Raw genomic sequence first — 21,874 nt, forward strand, 5'->3', positions numbered from 1 at the left:
AACTGAGAATCACATGATGATCTTTATTGAACAAAATGTGAAGATACCAGCAGTGAACACACATGCAATACAAAGGTTTGACCAGCAGGTGTCACTGATGTGACTTTGACACAAACAGGTTTGTTTCCTCCACCTTCAGACAAAAAATAAAATAAAAGGAGGAGGGTTTTTGAGGTTGCTGGTTTCAGGACTTTTGTACCATCAACTGGAGCAAATCCAGAGTCCCACAGTTCTCTAAAAACACGTAACACTGTGCTCAGTTCTGCAGAAAAACAGGAGAACATCTGTGAGCAACAAGCTGTCCTGGCCTGTCTTTGTATCAGCTGATAACAGATTACACCAGGCGGCTGAAATGTGTCCAGACGTGTAATAAAAGCAAGGCAAGTGAGCAGTGGTAGCAGATAAATCCTATGACAGTGTGTGTGCAGAACACGTATGTAAAAACAAAAAGCTATGCAGGAAAACTCGCAATGTTAAGACATCTGAAGACATTTTTAAACCACATCAGGCCCTCTGCTCCACCAGAGTGCAAACATGAGCATGGAAGAAAGAAAGAAATTGGCAGGGCAGGAAAAACCATGGGGAAACTTCCTGTACGTTACCACAGACTTTACTCCGTTTAGTTGACTGTTTTGTTAAAATGGCTGAAAAAATGATAACGGATCATTTGCCGTTTGACGCCCTCCTCCTGCTTTAAATACTGTCAGGAAGCTTAAAAGTAACCATGTAACTAAAAAAAATAAAAAAGCAAAAACAGAATGAAACAGTCATTTCTTCAGCTCAGAGCGCCACCTGTCAGCCAGAAATCAGAGTCATCAGCTGTGAAATTGGGATGCATGATTCAGATTTCATTTTAAAGCCTCAGCGTCACATTTTGGATTTCTACATGTTGATCCGGGTCACACAGGTGACCGAGGTTAGAGTCAAGCATCAAGTCAAAAGTCCACATAGACTTCCATGTTAAAAATGTCCATCTGTACAGCAGAAATAGACGTGTTTACAGCCTGCTGTCTGTCAGTTTTTAAGCCTCAACAAAATCTAAATGAGTTAACAAAAATGTTATGAAGGAAAAATTGTGCACTGAGACCAAAACAGCTTCTGTATCAGGCTGTAAACATGTTTATTTCCGCTTTAAAGTTGGACATTTTTAACATGGGAGTCTATGGGAACTTTTGGAGACAACTAGTGGACGGTAGAGGAACTGCAGCTCTTGGCACTTTTTTAGCCCTGATAATCATCACTTTTAGCCACTGTAGACGTCTGATTTCATGCAGGACTCTAACCGCAGGCTAACATGTAAAAGTCCTGAAATGGAGCACTTCACCTCAGATATTTCTGTGCTGCAGCCCTGAAGGATCAGATTGGTCAGAGCATTCTGAATGAGCCATTTTTATTCGATGCCAACATGTGTGTGGGTTGCTGTTCCCAAACGCCACGTGGAGGTTTATGGATAAAAATCTGATTCCTCAGGACTTTTACTGGTTTTGGTTTTATCCTCCTCTATAACCCATGAAGTCCAAGTAACCCTAACCTGTAACCCTGTCCTATGAAATTATGCGATTTTCTCAGAAGAAGAACGCCAAAAACGACACAGTCCTTTTAATCATGTCCAAACCTCAGGGTTAGGGGCTCGAGCTACTTCTCATTATCTCTGATGACTTAATAGTGCGTCCACATCAAACAAAGGCTTTGCAGAGGGTCATGGCTGCCACTCAGAAATGCAGGACGAGGTTTCTAAAAGTAAAGGCTAAACCATGTAACGTGATTCCGGCTATCAGGGTGAATTCTGTGGGGTTCTGAGTGGCTGCAAAGTGGTTCACCCTCCATTTGGTGTGAACACATGAGACCTCACTGGGTAAATGTGCAGATGGAAGACGGCTGAGCTCAATCAGTGTTACTCAGAAAGTGAGAGGACTGCAGGAGAGAGGACAGTTAGTCCTCAGAGTGAAACTCTGTCCACGGACTCGATTACAAACAGCAGAAACCGTCACTGCAGAACCGAGCTGAAGACAGGAGCTGCTGTTTGTGATAAGCAGAAGGAAACGTCGGCAGACGCCGCCGGTTGAAAACTCGCTCTAGCGAGGAAACTCCAGAAGAGAAAGGCTTCTGTTTGAGCTTCCACCCGGCAGACGTGCGAGCGGCTTTTGGTGAAATTCTAGGAAGAAATGCTTTTTTTGTGTGTGTGAGGTGAAAAAAAGAGGAGCAGAAATGTTTGGACTGGGACGCCGGAGGAGCCGGCGTTTTAAAACACGAGCACCTTCCAGCCGGAGTGGACGAAGGAGCAGCCGAAGAAGAGGCAGTCCACCGGCTGGTCCACCAGCCAATCGAACACCACCTCGCGGTTCCCCGAGCCGATCGTCACCCTCAGTTTGAAGTTGCCGCCCTCGCTCGTGTTGTTGTTGCTCATGGGGAACAGGCTCACCACCTCCATGTCAAAGGTCACGGCGGAGCCAACGGTGACGGCGGGCAGCTGGTTGGTCATCTCTTTCCCGTTGACGAAAACGGCACCTGAGGAGAAAAAGTTTGAGAGAATTCAACATTTGTTATTTATCATAAAAAGGAATCGAAGCTGAACTTTAGTTAAGTTGAAGTTTGAAGTTTAATTTTCAAGCATCTTGTTTAAATGCTTCCCACAGGAGGAATTCTACACTTCAGGAGGTTTTTCCACTGTCCTGTTTTCAGCTTCGGTGATTTTGCTTTAAGTCTCTTTGTCTCCTCGTCTCCGACGATGCTCTGCTCTTTGCTTGTGCATCAACACGTCAGCAGCACAGAAATACTCTGAGTTGATTTGCCTGAAACTCGTCTCCAGACTGTTTCTTCATCTTTGCAGCATCAACAGTTCTTCTTCTTCGACATCTGGTGGTTTTTTTAAATTTAAAGTGAAATTTTGGCTCCACCTTTCAGTGAGAGGCTTCAAACATCATACATCCCATAACTGGGAATAAATTAAATTATGGTCCATACTCACAATCCTGCCCGGAAATCTAATCCCTATAATGGCTCCATCACCCACCAGGAGGGAAACCATTGATCTAAAACATGACGTCCACACAGAAAGCCTCATAAAGAGAAACCTTTCAAAGTATCAGAGCATCAGAACTTGAAGGAAATGACTTTTCAGATCTGATCAACAGAAATTAGAGACTTCAAGAGCAGTTTTTGGAATAATGGAATCTAAATCAACAGTCTGCAGCCTGTTTTTATACTTCAATGAAGCTTAAAGTGCCGCTGTAAGAAAACAGTAGCGTGGTGGTTAGACCGTGTGGATCCCTCCATCTGATAGTGACTCCTCCCATTTTAAAGCCTCGACTTTAAACATTGTGTTTATATTTGTGTTTAAATGTGTCTAAACAAGAACAATTTGCACTGGGCTCATCATTTATTTACAGTCTTTGAAAAGGACCCATTAGAAATGAATCCGCCACTGAAAATAGTCCCTGACAAGTGCACTATTTTCTCTGGTGTAATTCAGTTTTGTTTGTATTTCACCGATTCACAACTGCAGTCGCCTCAAGGTGCTTGGATTGTGAAGGTGCCTGGATTAATACAGAGAAATCCCAACAATCAAACGACCCCCTTTGAGAAAGCACTTGGCGACTGTGGGAAGGAAAAACTCCCCTTTAACAGGAAGAAACCTCCGGCTGGGGGTGAGAGCCTTTTCTATCTGCCAAAAAACAAACATTTTCGAGGAGACTAACGAGTTTCAGGCTCGAATCCTCAACTGTGAGCCACGCAGACTCGCCCTGGGATTTGTAGTCCTGTACAAACTGAATTTTTGAAGTCTATCTGAGGTTGCGTACCATTGGTGGAAATGCAGACAGCCTGGTCCCGCTGTAGTGACTCCTCCTCACTCTCGCTGTCTATGCACACGCCCAGACTGTCCCTCCGATCCATCTGACCTGCTGCAGAGATCCTGCACAGACACATAAAAACACGCCGTTGGCATCTAACTGTGGATTTACATATGATCTGTACGTGACGTCCAGGAGAGAACTGGAAAGATCTCCATCTTTAAAGCTTTGTTGTGGGCGTACTTGAACGTGAGCGTCTGGCCGCAGAAGTAGGTGGGAGCTTTGGAGTAGAGGACAGGGCAGCGCGATTGGGAGGAGTCATTGCGCAGAGCGATGTTCTTCCTGCTGCTCAGGATGTAACCCTCGGTCCCTGAACGCCACTCTGGAAGATAAAACAAACACACAGCGTTCGTTAGCGGACTATCAGACGACCTGATCTGCTTCAGTTTAAACTTTTAGCGTTCTATATATTAACATGGCTCCATACTGCAGTGGAGACAGAGACGGTCTCTGCTGATAGTACAGAAACACAGAGGTCGTGCTGATGTTTCCATTAGATGCTGCCTTCCTGTTAGAGGTGCACTGATTGGCTAGTGACTGCATGAGAAGGCTGCAGCGAGTCCTGCGCACATAAATGCTTACAGGCCTGTGATGATGTCACGGTTCCTGCAAACAATTACCAACGCGACTGCATTCACAGCTCTGTTATTTCAGCTGCAACCCGGGAGGCGTTAAAGGGTCTGAGAGTTAAAAACAGAATGAAAACTGGCAAATATTTTAGAGAAAGGTCACAAACACGAGGCAGAGGTCCTTGAAGGACGATAGAGTAATAATATTATTGCTTTAAAGTTATCTGTAGCCAACAGGAGGTGAAATCTCTGTTTCTTACTGATGCTCGTCCCCGTGCACAGAGCTAAGACAGATATTCCAGGACTGGTGATGTCATTTTCCAGAGAGCTGATTGGTCAGTAGGTGGTGGTTTTGTTCGTTTGGATCTCAAACAGAATCCAGCACACCTTTGCAACCCTGAAAACTCGGGCTTAAACCCAGAGTTACATCACTGAGCCCCAAATCTGGCTCACGGTCTGCGCCTCAGCTCAGCTCTGTCTGTGCTAACAGTTGCACGCCGTCACCAGCGTGATCACAGAGTGACACAGACATGGAAAACGCGCAAGCTGAAGTGAGGTCCTCTCTCCGAAAGCTCTGTTCAGTCACCTGGAGCGCCGTATTTTTAGTGCCTTAAAAGCCTGGAAGGCTTTTGTGAAGAGATGCAGGTCTTTGATTTGCTTTAGTAACTCAGACACGAGTGAACTTCACCATTTGCCGCTACAGGGTTTCCCTCTCTCGGGGGCTCGGCCAGATGCAAAGTCTCCACCTACCGTGCGGTGCCAGCGTGGTGTATCCCGTCTGTGGGATGCTCCAGGGGCTCCACTCGGTGCGACCCTCCCCGCGGGCGCAGACCCTGAACAAATAATCCGTGTGAGGGTCCAAGTGGAGAACCAGGAACTCCGATTCCCGCCCGATGTAGGCATCCTCATACTGGCTCCCCCCGCTGCCGGAGCGCCTGTACTGCAGCCGATAATCTGCAGCCGCGAAGTCCTCATCCACCTGAAGCACAAACAATAATGTCCAGTTTTAATTAAGATGCAGAATAATGTACTTCCTCATTTCACCAAGTTTTACATTGTAACAACAAATGTCCATATTTGAGCTGCGATTCCTCGGCACAAACTTTCCCCACGAGCTGCAAACTTAACGGAACACGTGTGTTTCCACCAGAGACTAAATTAACTTCATGATTTTATCCACACAAACAGACGTGCTCGAAGGATTTTGGTCGTGACTGGTGCAGAGAAGACTTCACTGCAGAGGCTCAGGTGAAGTTTAAATGCTGTGAAAACTCAAACTTAAAGGACTTCTCTGAACTTCTGGTGTCGATTTATGATCAAGAAATGTCATTAGTAAGTTCAAAGAGCCCTTAAATACACTGGCAGTTTAACCTTCTCCATTACACTGACCTTAACTTTCACTGTTTGAGTCGAGTAGTCTGGTTTTTGTCCACAACATTTAAAAATCTCCAGTTCCTGGATTCAAGTCACACCACTACGAGCGTTTCACAGAGCGAGTGAGCAGCCTGCCTGGGAACTTTTATTTTGAAAGCTGACTGGATCTTCCTACCCACCTCTGTGTGGTGCGATGGGACTTTAAACAATAGGCCCAGCATTATCTCAGATCGTGGGTTTGATACGGTCTTTTGTTACGCTCTGCAAACTCCAATAAGCTTCCTGCTCAGTCTCTTCACCTGGAAAAGCACCGTGTGTGTCCCGTTTACCCCTGCTGACCTTACACCAGCGAACCAGGATGCTGCCTGGTCTCTCCTGCAGCTCCTCTATCTGGACGGGCGGGTGGGAGGAGACAGCGCCGTGGCGAGCCACCCGGTCCCTCAGCAGGCTCAGCAGGGAGTCATCAAACTGGGCTGAGACACACGGCACGTCCACCAACGCTGGAACCTCTGGCAGGCTGGAAAACACACACACAGTTATAAACAGCAGCTGGTTAACTTTTTCCTTTAAACACCTGCAGCGAAACACCTTCGCCTGTATCACCTGTCCAGCTGGATGTGCATGGCCTTCTTCGTAAAGCTGCCCAGTTTGTCCTCCTTTTCTCCAAGACCACATCGCAGAGCTGCTTCTCCTGCAGAGAATAAGCATGGATCATTTTTCTGGGCTTGCTTTTGCTCTGAATAATTGTGAAAACTGTGGTGGCTGTAAATCATCGTCTCTCCTTCCTGAAAATAATATTTTGCAGCTGTGTTCGTGGCAGCGTTTGTGCGACCCACCCTCTCTCAGCAGCTCGTCGGCCTGGCCCACGCCGTGCTCGATCAGGCTCTGACAGTCGTCCAGCGGCTTGATGCTGTCGGCCTCGATGGTGTCGACCTCGGTCAGGAGGTTAGCCAGCCGCTCCGCCAGCAGTCGAGTAGCCGCCGCCTGCAGCTCGGCGAAGTGCTTCCGGAGGGTCTCGCGGGCCTGACCCGAGCTGCCTCGAATCTGAGCCACCAATCAAAGAGGAAGAAGGTAAAAACAGGTGAGGATGCGACTCCGAGAGAGAAGGACATAACCGAGTGTTTCTGTCATAGACGTCTCCTCGTTAGCTTTATTGGTGCTAATTGGTGCTGTTTTGTGTTTTCTTTTGTCTTTGCTCTTGTTTCAGCTCCTGACAAACAGATTTTAGCCAGAGAGTGAGCCCTAAAATAAACAGAAAGGGGCTGTGTGAAGGGAAAATATAACATTTTAAGGGCAGTGCGACAGATCGTCAGCACACTAATTGCAACATAAGCTGAAAAGTAACAACAATAATAATGCAAATTCAAAAGTACCAAATTTCAACCTGCCAGTGTCGTCTGAGCGCTCAGTCTCAAGACCATCAAGAAAAAAATGAGTTCATTTGGAATCTGATGTGAAAACACGTTTCTAAAAGTTGGGTCGGGGTCGTGTTTCCCACTGCGGAGCATCTTCTCTTCTTCAACATCTGTGAGCCGAGCAGCTGCTGCACTGTTGGGAGACAAATGCCTGATGGAGGATTCTCGCTGCTCAGCAGTCCTGGCTCTTCTTTGTCCTGTTGTGGGTTCGTGAAGCTCCAGATGATCTCATCCGGTGAAAGGTCGCACAGACGGTGATTTCTGGAAGTGTTTTTGAGCCCATGCACTCGTTTCCATCCCAGAATCGTGCCTGTTTTTAATGCAGCGCTGCCTGAGTGCCTGAAGATCACGGGTACCTGATATGGATTTTTGGCCTCATCTCAGAGCCTTTTGATGAGATTATACTGAGATGTTCACAGAGAGGAACGGGTTGGTGAACTTCTGTCCATCTTTATGTCTGAGAAGCTCTGCCTCTCTAAGAAGCTGTCTTCATACCCGATGATGTTCCTGACCTGCTGCCCTTTAACCTGACTAGCTGTAAAAATCTTCCTCCAGCTGTTTGGTTGTAGAAACGTTTACTTTGCCGGTCTCCAGCTGCCACAGAGACCCACAGTTCTGTTCTGTGCTGAGATTCACAAATCATCACCTTCTGTATTTATTTATGGTACACACAGCGTCCCAGCTGTTGTGGGGTTGTACTTTAAGCGCTTATAAATCAGGAAACATTCAGAGTATAAAGTTAAAGTTATTATACATTAAAAAAAACAGTCGGTTGATTCTGGGGTTTCGTTTGGGAGGAACCGATAGAGTTTCATTAAATGACCAGCAACAGTTACGCCGCAGTTAGCACTATGACAGGTTACACCTCACACAGAGGCGGTGCGGACCGACTGCACACACCAGCAGCTCATCAGGAAGCTGACTTACTCGTCATCTGCAGTCGGCGGAGGTCATGTTTCAGTTCCTCTTTGCAGAACACAGAGTGTGATTTCACAATGAGTATACGGAGAGCGATGGCAGGAAACGGAAGGCTGATTGACAACTGCTGCACTGATAAAGCAGGGACCGTATGACGACGGAAAGCCGCTCTGCCAGAGTACACTCGGATCTTTGTATGTGTGTGAGCAGTTTTCCAGCAGAGGCATCATATCCTGAGGATTATCAGCTGGACACAGATGAGCAATTATCAATATTTTGGGATTTGAAAAGTAAAATAAGACTAAAGATATGATCCAAACACGAGGCAGGACAGAAATAGTTTTCCTCTTACAAGAAGAGAGATGCTGCAGTGATAGCATTGTCTCAGATCTCAAACACACACTTTGGTATCCCTTATTCGCTCTGTGTGTGTGTGTGTGTGTGTGTGTGATGTTTCCTGGACTATAATCTGGTGGGGAGCCGTCTCCCTCTGTGGGAAATCAGGGGGTCATGGGAAAGAAAAGAAAGCACATCTCGATCCAGGATAACGTGCGATGGAACAGCTGAGGGAGGTGGAGGGAGTCTCAGCTGCACTAACAAAACAAATGAAACACACCCCACATCGAATTTTACTAACAAGTCTAATAAGTCTGCAGATTGTTTCTCTGGATGAGTCAATCTGTACGTGTCTGTGGATCAGCTGGAGAGGCTCAGGTTTGCTTTGTGATACATTTATGTGCTCTGGTTTGAGACCGCACTGATTCAGTTAGCATGGCGACTCTTGCAGGAGACAAAATACAGATGGAAAGGCAGACAGGAATTCAAAGTAACCGGATCACAGACAGCGGCTAAAGCTGCTGGAAAGACACCGTTATCATCACCAGCAGCACCAGCAGCAACCCTCTGATAGAAATCATGTCAGAGAAAGATAAAAACTGGAAAAAAAGGCAGATTTACCAACTGGAAGTCGCTCGTGGAGCAAAGGAATACATGATTATGTCCCAGGTCACCTACATATTACACCCACAGGAGCAGCTCAGCCACACCATCAAGTCATCAGAGCGTCAGCGACTTCTGAACATTTAGTTTGCAATAAAAGCACTTACAGTTCCTTCCATCCATCCTCTTCTTCTTATCCTTATCTGCTTACCAGGAAATCTCCTTTTTAACTTCTTTATTAGTGTTTTTTAGCCACTTTATGTGTAAGTAACCTAACATGCTTAGGCTCGAAGGGGGGTGGGGTCAACTTCAAATATAACACATATCAGTGTAGGTGATTATCAGCTGCACAGGGCTGGAGCCTGTCCTCGCTGCCACAGTGCGAGAGGCGGGGTACAGCTAAACGCGTCCAATCAGAGACGCGACACACTCTCACACCCACACCTACAGCCAATTAAGAATCACTAAATACCCAAACAAGCATTTCAGAGGAAAGTGTAAGAACACACAAAGTCTATCAAAAAGAAGAGATGTTTGAACCCAGAATCATCCACTACTGCCCCCTGGTGGCGGCATTTTTAGGTATATTTTGTATTTAATGGCTGCCATCCTGTCCTGGTTAGTCGGGCTCTCTCGTCCCTCAGCTTTCTATCGCTCACTGTGGAAGGTTAGGTGGAGGCTGGTCAGCAGGAACCGGTCATTTTCATTGGAAGATGGTCTTTATGGTAAAATAACCTCCCCCGCCAACTCTATGCCTTCCCCTCAATATCTATAGATACCCATTTTTATACCACCCTGTACACGTCTATGTCCGTCATTTTAACATGCACATCTATACAGACTGACTCACTGTTGGAGCCCCCTCTGGAGATTACAGGAACTGCAGTTGCTGCTTATTCTGAATGAAAAAACAACAATCCCATATTTTATGTTCTTGGACCAAAATCTGCCTCGTTTCTCTCCCTCTCTCCTTTCTTAATCTCTCCTCTAAGGCTCGCTGTCCGTCCACAGCGACAGGAAACAGCAGCATTGTTTACTGCGAGCAGCTGGAGGGGTAAAACTAGACAGCAGGGGGAAGGAAGAGATAGCAGAGAGGGAGAGGGGAGGGAGGGGGGAGAATTTACTCTCCCGGGATTCTTCAGGAGCGAACACAAATCACACCGCCTGGGCCTGGACGAGTCTTTCAGAGTGAGCGGGTGCAGTGAAACAGACAAAGAAAGCACTGAGGGAGTAAAGCGCATCACGTCTGCGGGAGGAAAACACGAGCCCCGAGCTTCACAACAGATCACAAATCAGGATGCAGTACCTGTTTACGGGCCTGGTTGAGGCCATGCAGGCGCTGCTGGAGTTCGCTGCGGTAGTTCTGGGCCGCCTCGATGCTTTCCTTCGCCTCCTGCAGCAACACGTCCACCTCCACAGACATCCTCCCGGCCTGCTGTCACACACACGAGGGAGGGATATTTACTAAACACACCCAGAACGCAGCGTAACCTGAAACTAAACACTGAGAAAATGTATTTGCACAGATGACAGAGGCTGAAAAATGACTCCAGCAAACAGAATCAGGCCTCAGTAATCATGTTCTTTTTAAATCACAGACAAAACAGAAACGTGTTGTCCCTGAGAGGCACACGGTGTCCCTAATGCCCTGCTTCATCTTCTGTTTTACCTCGAGTGTGACCATAATTTACAAAATGAACATCGTGTTGTATTCACAAAGCCTGCAAACTAAAGACTGAGAGCATAACCTGGCTGTAAAGTGTTTCAGATTTCTCTACATTCAGACCACAGGAGTCGCCCCCTGCTGGCCATTAGAAAGGACACAGGCTTAAGGCACCTTTGCATTGAATTAACTGTTTATGGCAAAACGCGAGTGACTCAGAGCGTCTGAGCGGACACCAGCGTGTCCTTTAGTTGGTCGTGACTCATCGATGCAGACGTCTCATTGGACAAACGACCCACAGCGTTCTTCAGGTGGACTCCAAGTGGATTGGATAAACTATGAATGCTAGCTAAACAAGAAAAAACAGAATCTCAGTGGCCACAGTGCTAATGCTTTTTAAAATGTCACCATGATTCAGCTCCAACAACAAAATGTTGGGTTTAGAAAAAGAACCGAAAAAAGGAACAAATCTGTCACCATTACGGTTTTTGCGATTAATGATTCTCGCCTTAAAGCGACGCTCGTGTTCAGTTCAGTTTTATTTATATCAACAGCACTCGACTTAAGACACTTTATATTGTAAGGTAAAGACCGTACAGCAATAACATTCCTGCCAGATGACCCCAAAACACAATCTCTGCTGCACGTTTAACCAAATTTCCATGAAATTCACATAAAAATGGGTCAGCTTACAAAATAAAAGCCCCCAAGTAGATTAAATGCAGAACGACTTTTGAATCTGGTTTAAGTCTCTTTTATTCCAAGTGTTACTCATATGGTTAATGTAAATAACACTACTCCTGGGGGGGGGGGGGGGGGGGGGGGGGTGTTGCACTTATTGCACACTTGGTGTAAATGTTTCCATCCATCCTCTTTTACTTTTTAAATTCAGGGTTGCAGGGGGCTGGAGCCCACCTCAGCTTCACGCTTCCTGTGATTAGTTTTTGTTGTTGCTTTGTTTGTTAGTATCACGAGGCTCTTCAGCATGTTTTTGTCCTAACTGTTAAAGTATCGACACAAACAACAAGCAGAATGAGGGTGACGCAGAAGTTGTAGTTTCACAACCTTAGAACAGCAGACTAATCACTGACCTGTTCAGTAATCATTGACTGAACACATAATTCACCTCTGCAGAGACGCTGCTGTGGCTAATAACCAATAACAGACTAATAGACTCGATCTTCTGCTAGAAAAACTACAACTCAACCAAACGCGTTGAGCATTTTCAGTGACAGAGGAAATGAGAAAACAAGTAAACCACTTCCTCTGCTGCCAGCCAGCCGCAGTACCAGCCGCTTTACGACACGGCGAAAACACAAGACTTCTGGTTTCATTACAGCGGCGTGGGACCACATTCTTCACGACCTTTACGTACAATGCTCAGTGTGGTCCACCAGCATCACATACCTACGAAAATAAAACCCCACAATGATCATAAACACGCTTTAATGAGCCTCTTCCTGTGACCTTAATATGATTATCAAACATCAGTAAAATAATGCTTTGTTACTGATTTTGGCTTCATTTTAATGTCAAAAGCAACGACTGGAAAACTGATAGCATGGAGTTTGTCTAGTTTTAAAACTGCAGCTCTGTCTGTCTTCACGTCTCTGCACCGTGAGCCAAATGACCTCTAAGACCACTTTTACAACAGCAGACACTCAGGTTTATCAGAGTAATCAACGCTGGAGGGACCCTGAGCTCTTTAGAGTGTTTTAAAGCAGCAAGTTTAATTTTTAAAGACATTTTTAGCCCTCAAATGATTTTTGTGGACCTCGTTTTTGTCGATCATTTAAAGGAAGCTACAGTTTTAGCATCCGCAGACTATTAAACCTAGAACATCCAAATAAAAACATTATTATGGTATTCTGGATTTTATTTATTTTAACTTTATCCCCCCTAAAAATCCAGTTCCCTCGCGGCTGAACCGTTCACTTCACTTTGAGTCATTTAGTTTATTCATTGGACTCGAATCCGAGAGGAATCGTGTGAATCATGTGATTTGATGCTTTCCTCAAAGCGTTCCCAAACCAGCAGAGATCACTCCAGAGTGTCCTGGGTCCACTCCAGAGCCTTCTCCCAGTTGGACATTCCTGAAACACCTCACCTAGGAGGGGCCCAGGAGGCATCTCAGCTGGCTCCTTTCAGTTTGGAGGAGCAGCTCCACTCTGATATGTCAGTGTAGGGTCTCAGTCATCCGGGTCATGGTAGTCTTAGGAGCTTGGAAAGAAACTGACTGGACTCCTTTAAGTTTTGTGAAGATGTTTCACCTCTCATCAAATGACAAGCTAAAGGAAAACCCCCACTAAGGTTTAAATTCCTGGGACTTTCCACCTGGATTTGGTTTTAGAACTGGAGAAGCTTCTCGGATCAGAGGTGAAATTCACGGAAATTAAAGAAATCCAGTCGCTTTCTTTCCAAGCTCCATAGCTCTACTCTGATGTCTTCAGTCTCTGTCTAAAGCAGAACCCAGATGTCTCAATTCTGCCTCTTTCATCTATGATCTTATTCCTTCAGACCCTACCTATAGCTCGTGGCCACAGATGAGGAATGTAGATTGACAGTTAAACCAACGGCTTCACGCTCACTCTCAGTTCTTCCTTTAGCACAATAGGCTGTTATGCTAGGGTCTACATCACTAATCAACCTGCTCCAGTCTCCTTCTCACCACGACAAAAACCCAGAGATACTTGAAATTCTCCACATGAGACAGCAACTAGTTTTAAATCCACCCTAATCTGGCCATGAACCACGGCCTCGGACTTTGAGGTGCTGATTCTCATCCCAGCTGCAAACCACCCCAGCAGAAGTTGGAGGTTACCTCGTAACAAAGCCAACAGAGCCTCTTCTTCCACCAAAAGAGGAGACCACATAGCAGGTCTGGCCAACATGCACTGGAAATAGTCCTGAGTTACTGAAACAACGTGGATCAAGCTCTCACAAATAACCAAGGCTTCAAAATGAGTGTAGTAGAGTAAAGGCTGTGGCACAAAGCTTTACAAGAAGTCTGCATATTTTAGCTTCTTCTTTATTTAGCTGTGCTCTCAGCTCTGTGCTGCTTCGCCCTCGCCCCACGTTTTATGTTCAGGACTCACGATACAGCGTTGGAAATAATCGTTTGATCACTTCCACCACACTTGATTTGCATGTCACTGAGTAAAATAAGCCAAACGTGACTTAGTGCTTGGTGAAGAAACCCTTATTAGTGTAAGACATTTCCTGTAGTTGGTCAGTAGGTTTGCACACATCTCAGAAGGATTTACACCCACCACTCTTTACAGTAACTCTTGTAATCCTCTGGGTTTCTTCTTCTCAAAGCTTCAGCTTGCTCCACAAATTTTCAGACTGGACTGAGGTCTGGCTAGGCCACTCCTCTGTTGCCTTGTCCATGTTTTGGGTTATTGTCATGCTTGAAGACCAGTACAAAGATATTATGGAAACGGCCCCATGCACTGGCCCCTCAATGCGATGAAGTCATCCTGTAGCCCTAAAAAACAGCCCCAAAGCATAATGTCTCCACCTCTGTGCTTGACTGAGGATGGTGTTCTTTTGGTCATACTCAGCATATCTATTACTCCAAACATGGCGGGTCGAGTTGATGTTTTAGACGTTCAGTGGCAAACTTAAGACGTGCCTGTACATGCGCACTCTTGAGCAGGGCAAGATTTCAATGCATTGCAGTGTGCTATCAGCAGTGTTCTTGGTGACTGTGGTCCCGACTGCCTTCAGTTTGATAACGAGCTCCTCCAGTGTCATTCTGGCTGATCTGCCACCTTTCTCATGATCATCCTCACCCCACAAGCAAAGATCTTGCATGGAGCTCCAGACCGATGGCAACTGATAGTCTTTTTATCAGCGTCTTCCTGATGGTCCATCCATTTTTCCCTGACAGCCTTTAATAGCTCGTTGGTCTTGCCCACGGTGCTGGAGAGGCTGGAACAGATTCTGTGGACAGGTGAGCTTTGTACACACAACGAGTTGCGATCAGGAGAAGCAGTTATTCTGGCTGGGCTGTAGGGGATCAAATACTTCTTTCTCCCAGTAGCATGCAAATCGTTTTTTAACTTTTATGTAATGTGTGTTTTTTTTTCCTGGATTTGTGGTTGCTATTGCATCTCCATGAAAATATTTCTAGGAGCACCAATCAGCTGCAGGAGCGTAGCTGAACTCTTATTGGATGGATCTGGACACTCAAAGCCCACGAACAGACAAGACATTAGTCACAGGAACATATCTAATCTTACCTGTATGATGGAAAGCATCACCTGAGTTCAATTATTCAAAGTACTCTGAGATAAGTGAACATGAGCAGTGTAATGTCAAAGTACTGTAACAGCATCCACGTTAATAATTATTTTAATGTAAGTTTGAAAATTAATACCATAAAACAAAAAACAAATTCAGCCACAAACCTGAGAGAAGCAGCAACTTGAACTTGTCCTCACAAAGAGGATAAAAGCAGCATGGAAAATCTCTGTAGACAGAATGGAAGTGAAGGTAAGGTGAATTACCACCAGCCTTCAACGTCTTCCTGTCAGAGGTGTCTGCTGACAGGTTACACGTTTAAAACCGATCCTTTATCTCATCGATTAATCTGTTTATTTCACAGGTTTCCCAGAAACTGTGGTGACACATTTAAATTATATTTTCTCTCAATGTTTAACCGACAAACATTCATACCTAATCCTTTAAACTCTTCTACTGAATCACTTTAATGTGATCTGATAGTTTCTGTGCTTGTATTTAAAACCACATTTAAAGGTTTTTTGTATTCTTCTTTATTTTGGGGTGAATGTGAGATAACAAAATAAAAAAAACATTAAAAATGACTCATTATATATAGTAAGAAATTATATATTTCAAGTCTTTTTTGCATGATAATAATTCCTCTGAGCACAGCTTTTACACCACTGCTTTGGTGCTAATATTCACCTGCATTTGCTGCTTGTTGAGTGAATTTAGGACCCTGGAAGGAGGTCTCTGAGGAGTATAAATACTCCAGTTCTTAATCTATTTTGGTGAAGGCAGTGTTGGAAAAAATATCTTTTTGTTGACATAAAACAATGAAATATATCACAAAAATGCTAGATTAAATGATCTTCATGCTACAGAATATCTGGCTTGGATCTTAATGTACCTTCCGATGCTTCGGCAACATTCAGTGACGCGTTGGATCGCGAGTTTTGTCTCTATGTGAAGCAGGTGTGTTAAGTCTGAACTAAGTCCTTCTCGAAGCTGAAAGTAATGACACTACCTGCTGCGGTCGGCCACGCTTCCTTTAAAGCATCTAAAGAGGAAGTTACTAAAATGCATCACGCTCCCGCCACATACAGTATGCAAAGTGTCACATGTGGTCCCCTGCTGCAGGCTATGGAGGAAAGGTATAATCTAAACAAGAAATCCAGCACAGCAAATATTTTTTAACCTTTAACCCCTGCTAATGAGTCCTGGTGATTAAAGTGAAACTTGGAGATAAGTCGAATAATTTATACTGTAAACTCCAGTGTGATTCAAAAAAACCTCAAAAACTAAAGTTAAAATTACTTCAATGGAGTTTTGCTACTGTGCAAAAGTCTTGAGCCACCACTTAGTGCTTTTTATATTTTCCGAGGAAAATAAGAAAAAGGTGCAGCGATGTATCGAAACATGTGCAATCATACATAGAAATACAGTATGTAAGAGAAAACATTTACCAAATAAATCCATTTGGTATTTTTCAGCACAGCCTGAACTCAGAGGCAGCTTTCTGTGATTTCTTTAAGTATCTGTTCTCCAGATTCTTGAAGGACATTCAAAGCTCTCTGGATGTTTCTGCTCTCTGTCAGGACGATCCCACGCTGCTTCAGTCATGTTGAGGTCCGGGCTCTGAGGAGGCCGATCCATGACTGATGCTGTTTCATTGTGTGTTTTTCTATCCAGGTACATTTTTACTGCATTGGCAGTGTGTTTGAGATCATTGCATTCAGAGGATTTCCAGATGGTACTGCATGGTGGAACAAAACGGGATCTCCAACACCACGTGCTGAAATGCAGCTCCCAACAATGGCAGAGCCTCCACCATGTTTTACAGACGGCTGCAGACTCACTGCTGTACCTCTCTGCTGACTTCGTCCATAAATACTGGACATGATTAGAACGAGACATTTCAAATTCAGATTTGTCTGTAACACCTGTTTTGCTGATTTTCAGTCCAGTTCTTGTGTAATTTTTATACCTCAGCCTTTTCTTTCTGTTTCCCTTCGTAAGAATGGCGTCTCGACAGCCGCCCTTCCACTGAGACCATCTCTGATGAGGCTTCAGTGAGCAGTAGATGGATCAGCTGAAGGTACAGATGCATCTCTCTCTGCTGTTTTCCTTCTTGTTTCTTAATGACTTCCAGATGCTGTTCATCTGCTGTAGATATTTTAGGCCTGAAACTTTTGTCCTCCACTTGTTCAGTTTTAAGGATACACTGCACAACATGCCAAAATATGCCAAGTTTTTGGCTAATAGCTCTCTTTGGGAATCACCTTGCTGCTGGAAAATGTTATTCCTGTCAAACTTTTATCTTTAGCATTTTTAATACATTCATCTAAAGAAATGAGGACAGACTGTGCTTTTGTGACAGACTGCTAGTAACAAAATACAAAAAGATACAATTTGAAGTTGGATCTTTGCTGTGTAGACACAACACTGGTTCTCCCTTCAGCTGGGTACTTTTTATACCCAAATGGTTAATAGGTCCGTGTTTAAAATCAGTAAACCTGCGAAAATGGTCAGGTACAAGGACTGGACTGAAAATGAGTGAAAACGCAGCCAGTGAAGAACTTTGAAAGACCCTCAGAGAGCTGGAGAACTTTTGAAGAGCACTTCAAAAAACTATTACACTAAAATCTGGCTCATTAGAAATAAAACAAAGAAATTAGGGGTGGCTCAAGATTTTTGCACAGTCCTGCCATACCAATCACCTGAATCAAACTAAACAGGACGTTTTCTGTTAGTTGATGCACAGACAGACAACCGACACAGAGAGCCAGTGTCATGCCTCCAAACAAAACCCCAGTATATATATTTATACACATGAATGCAAATAAGTATGCAGGCATGCAGTCACTTTGACATAAACAGCGCCCACTGCTAACACTGCTCCTCGACTCTCACGCTCCTTTAACAGCCCAGACATTGTTTTACATCCTTCAAAAAGAGGGGTGCAGGCCCTCTCTCCCTCTGTCTCTGTAATCCTGTGGCTTATAATCCCTCTCTCTGAGCGCTCAGCCAGGTCGAGTTGGTTTTCCTCTCTGTTTAGATGACACGGGTGTGTCTAGAAACAAATGAACAGGAATTTCTCCTCCTAGTTTTTATTTATTCTCTAAAGAGTTCAGCCGTCTGTGTCTCTGGGATATTTAGGTCAACCTGCATGGAGCGATGACCCGCTGTCCTGCTTTCAAGCTCCCCCACACCGTTTAGTCTCACAAATATATGTGTGCTGCAGCGGGGCTCCTGTGACACTTTAGCAGTCAAAATCAATGCTTTTTAAGATCTGTGTGTAAATAAATGAAGCCTACAGTGTGTCAAAAATAGGCCTTACAGTTCAGCTTTTATAAACAAGCTCTAAGTACAAGTTGGGTATGCAATTATCCAATCAACAAAGGCATGCTTCTCTTTGCCACACATGACAGTTGAGTGAATCTCTTGTGAATTTTTGGATTATTAAGCTGTTTTACTGTCTAAGCACAACTATTTTAGCCACAAACGCAGGGTGTTTCTCACTTTTTCTCATTATTATACAAGATTTCCTCCACAGGGAATACTTCCGCCTTACCCACAACAACTTTTTGTACATTGTTGAGACATCCTAAAAGTGTGCATCTCCACTCATGTTCTACTTGTGCAATAGTCTTTGCTTCAATACACATCAGGGAGCAGGGCTGTAAACACTTATCTAATGCTGCCCTAGACAGAGAAAGAAAACACTGAATTTGTATCATGATGGTTATAGTGTGTACTGTATACTACATACTGTATCGTGAACAGGAAATTAAGCTGGTGAGGCTGTAAATAGGTCATTTTTCATGACCTTAGTTCGGATTTTAGCTTCATGCTAAACAAGCACAAGTTTCCAAGAAGAAACTAGAAGATCCAACCTTTCAAATGAAGTCTCATTTGGGTGAAAAGTCAAGAAAAATGGTGGGATGCTAAGAGGTTAAAATACCGTATGCCAACAATAAAAACAATAAAGCTGACACACTGCATGTCAGAAGGCACAAACACATCCTCTACATCAAAAGTGTTCTGAATATATATTAAAATCAACCTCAGTGTTGCATTTAAATGCCCCAAAATGTGTGGATTTGAATGTAAAGTTGATAAAGCCCAGCTAGAATGTCCTTAAAGAGGCCTGAGGCAGCTCCTCTGAGCAAGCTGCACATGCAACAGGAAAGCTATGACAGGCACTCAAGTGCAAACCCACGCTATTATTATTATTAACAGCGCAGGAGGCGTCAGACATGTCTTGGCTCGCTTCTGTTACTTCCGTATTTTGCAGTTATTTTCTAGATAAACTCCCGCCCACCACCAACTGCAGGGGCTTCTCCAGTCTTTTTAAAAGTGCTCGAGAATGCATAAAATGTGTGACTGCATAGCTCACTCTGCGTGGTTTCTCATGCTCTGGAGCTCCAACAGTTGAGTTGAGCCGAACTCTGTTGGAAAAACTCCCATTTTTAAGTTTGTGCTGGTGTCGGCAAACAATAATAAGTCATAACAAAACAGTACATTGTTTTTTAGTATAAATAAGTTGTTTAAAATAATTCGGCATGAAAACTATTTAAAAGTAATAACACTCTTGACTGAAAGTCTAACCTAAAGGACAGTACGTGCTGTTCGTGTAAGTGAAAGAGGACGGCGATAATACGATAATGACAGAAGAATTTAAAATGTAGAGCTGCTCTTGTCGTCTTTAAAAATTCAAGAATACATAAAATGTTTAATAAAGTAAGTCACGCCGCATAATTTCTCACATTTTTGGTCCTGGGATGTCTTTTAAAGTTGGGTTGAGCCGAACTCCGTTAGAAAATCACCAGTTTTCCAAGTTTACGCGAGTGGCAGCAAAAACGATCAATCATAGTAAAATATTATTTACTTTGAAAAAATTCACAACGTGTTAAAAAAAATCGGCATGGAATATTTTTAGCAGGTAGCAACTTTTTCCATGAAAACCCAAACTTAAAGGATGCTTCGTGCTGCTTGTCAGGCTGAATTTAAGAGGAGGATGAGAGCGTTCGACCAACTGCCGAGAAAGTTGTAAAGTATGAGGCGTAAACTGGTAATAAAGAGGTGATGAAGAGGGAGGACAAAGAGTAGATATACACGAGTTGGTGTTGAGACTAGTTTGTCGTCAGCTTCTCAGAATAAGGTCGGAAACCTGAGAAAATTTGGAGCTTTCTTGTTGTGGAAAAAAGACAATGAAATCGAAGCACGCTTGAGAGAACAAACACAACACACACATTAATCACGACAACAAGGCAACCGACACATCGACTAAATCAACAGCCCTTCTTAACATGTGGAGAAAAAGACCCCAGCCGTACCTGTTTTAGTGCTTTCTGGTGGCCATTTCTTCCCGAGAGTTATGAATCAGCTCGAAGCCGCCGCCACACCGATATGCCCAAGTTTTCCCTCAAGTCCAAAAATGACACTTCCGAGGCTTTAAGGGCAGCAGCCAATCACAGAGGAAGTCGCTTCGAACGACAAGACAATCAACCAATAGGAGTAAGATATTCTCTCTTTTCCCCACCCTAATCAAACTAACCTTCTAATCGAAGTGGAACTGATGAAAGTTAAGCGACCGACGGTGTATGGAATGCCCCTTAGGCCAAAACTAAACTGACTAAATACATCAATAAATAAACTGTATATTTTATAAATAGTTATGTATAGAATTTAACCTTTTCCTACATTAAAATGTCATATATATATATATATATATATATATATATATATATATATATATATATATATATATATATATATATATATGTATATATATTCCACATATAATTTATTTCATATACATATATAATATCGTATATATTTTCTAATTTTGTACTTCACAAGCGAGAAAAGGAAAACAGCCCCAGTGTGGAGAGATGTCGCCCTCTAGTGCTCTGTAATGGATATGGCATTTGGATCACAACCTTCCATCATTCAAGTTTTCGTAATGTCTTTCCAGACAACTCCTGATTTAATTTGATTTAGTTGCAGTATTAGGGAAAACCTTTGGCTGTACAGGCCTTTAACAAAAGACAGAGGACAATCTACTCAAGGACCCTCAAAATGAGAGATCTATATTTTTCTCCATAGTATTTGAAGTCTTTACCTGGTTGTACACTCAGAAAGATTCTGCCCAAACTCTTAACTGTTACATAATTTAATTACATGTAAATTTCCCGAGTAATTTTGTTAAATATTTGGCGTGTAAAATGTTACATTTAATGGAATCTGGTCAAACTAAATTAATTTGACCGGTATACATTTAGTTTATGGCAAACACATTTTCCTTGATGATTAATTGTTTGAATAAATTAAGCTTTGATTTTATATATTTCATTTGCATATAATAAGATGAAGAACAGCCATGTACTGTCCTTCCTTTAATGTGTTTTTAATACCTTTGTTTATATTGATAAATAGTCTGCACTCAGCAGGACTTATGAAGGGCTTATATATAAAATAATGATAATGTTTTGTACCTACTCTGTGATCGACAATCAGTCCAGTGCTTCTGGGCCACTTAAATATCCTTTTATAAGTGATATGTTATATTTCTTCTGCATTCTTGGCCTGATCTCTCTTGAAAAATACATTTTTAATGTCAGTGAGAGTTTTGCATTCATAAATAAAGGATATATAAAAGTCGCTTTGCCAAAAACTGATTGCAACTTCAACCTGTTTCTGACTGAAAATGGTTTGATACCATTCACTACAGATAGGTTTGTTTTATTATACGTTTCACAGACGATAGCCCAACAAGTCATTTAAACCAGTTAAATATCGACAATCCTTTTTTTTCTTTTTGGTAAATTACCGTAAATCACTTTTTGACAGGTGCCTCAGCGCAGAGCTGCTGCTGTGTTGGGGTCGGTGACGCAGTTGGACGGGATGTACGCC

At 43.4% G+C, this 21,874-nt stretch overlaps 1 protein-coding gene across 3 annotated transcripts; it reads right to left on the bottom strand.

The window, feature by feature from the left end:
- Positions 1–3: 3 nt before the first annotated feature.
- On the bottom strand, positions 4–21,854 carry crlf3 (cytokine receptor-like factor 3). Of its 3 annotated transcripts, none has more exons than XM_063472474.1 (9): positions 21,792–21,854; positions 10,373–10,498; positions 6,631–6,838; positions 6,398–6,485; positions 6,134–6,311; positions 5,171–5,399; positions 4,035–4,173; positions 3,801–3,913; positions 4–2,508 (listed from the first exon to the last, which is right to left on the bottom strand). In XM_063472474.1, exons 2-9 carry the CDS (start codon positions 10,487–10,489, stop codon positions 2,243–2,245), a joined length of 1,338 nt encoding a protein of 445 aa, XP_063328544.1. In that variant the 5' UTR covers positions 10,490–10,498; positions 21,792–21,854; the 3' UTR covers positions 4–2,242. The 3 variants fall into 3 exon arrangements, with proteins under 3 accessions (XP_063328544.1, XP_063328543.1, XP_063328542.1); XM_063472473.1 differs by lacking the exon at positions 21,792–21,854 and adding an exon at positions 20,296–20,416; XM_063472472.1 differs by lacking the exon at positions 21,792–21,854 and adding an exon at positions 20,296–20,414 and having other exon boundaries at positions 10,373–10,501.
- Between the last annotated feature and the right edge of the window lie 20 nt (positions 21,855–21,874).

Source organism: Pelmatolapia mariae, linkage group LG4 (genome assembly GCF_036321145.2).
Source record: "Pelmatolapia mariae isolate MD_Pm_ZW linkage group LG4, Pm_UMD_F_2, whole genome shotgun sequence".
Lineage (NCBI taxonomy): Eukaryota > Metazoa > Chordata > Actinopteri > Cichliformes > Cichlidae > Pelmatolapia > Pelmatolapia mariae.

Excerpts from the sequence above, each read along its gene's own strand:
- crlf3 (XM_063472474.1), bottom strand. The coding sequence starts at position 10,489 with ATGTCTGTGGAGGTGGACGTGTTGCTGCAGGAGGCGAAGGAAAGCATC. Across the intron at positions 6,486-6,630 it reads CGACGAGCTGCTGAGAGAGG|GAGAAGCAGCTCTGCGATGT; the intron begins GTGGGTCGCACA and ends TATTCTCTGCAG. Across the intron at positions 6,312-6,397 it reads ATGCACATCCAGCTGGACAG|CCTGCCAGAGGTTCCAGCGT; the intron begins GTGATACAGGCG and ends TGTGTTTTCCAG.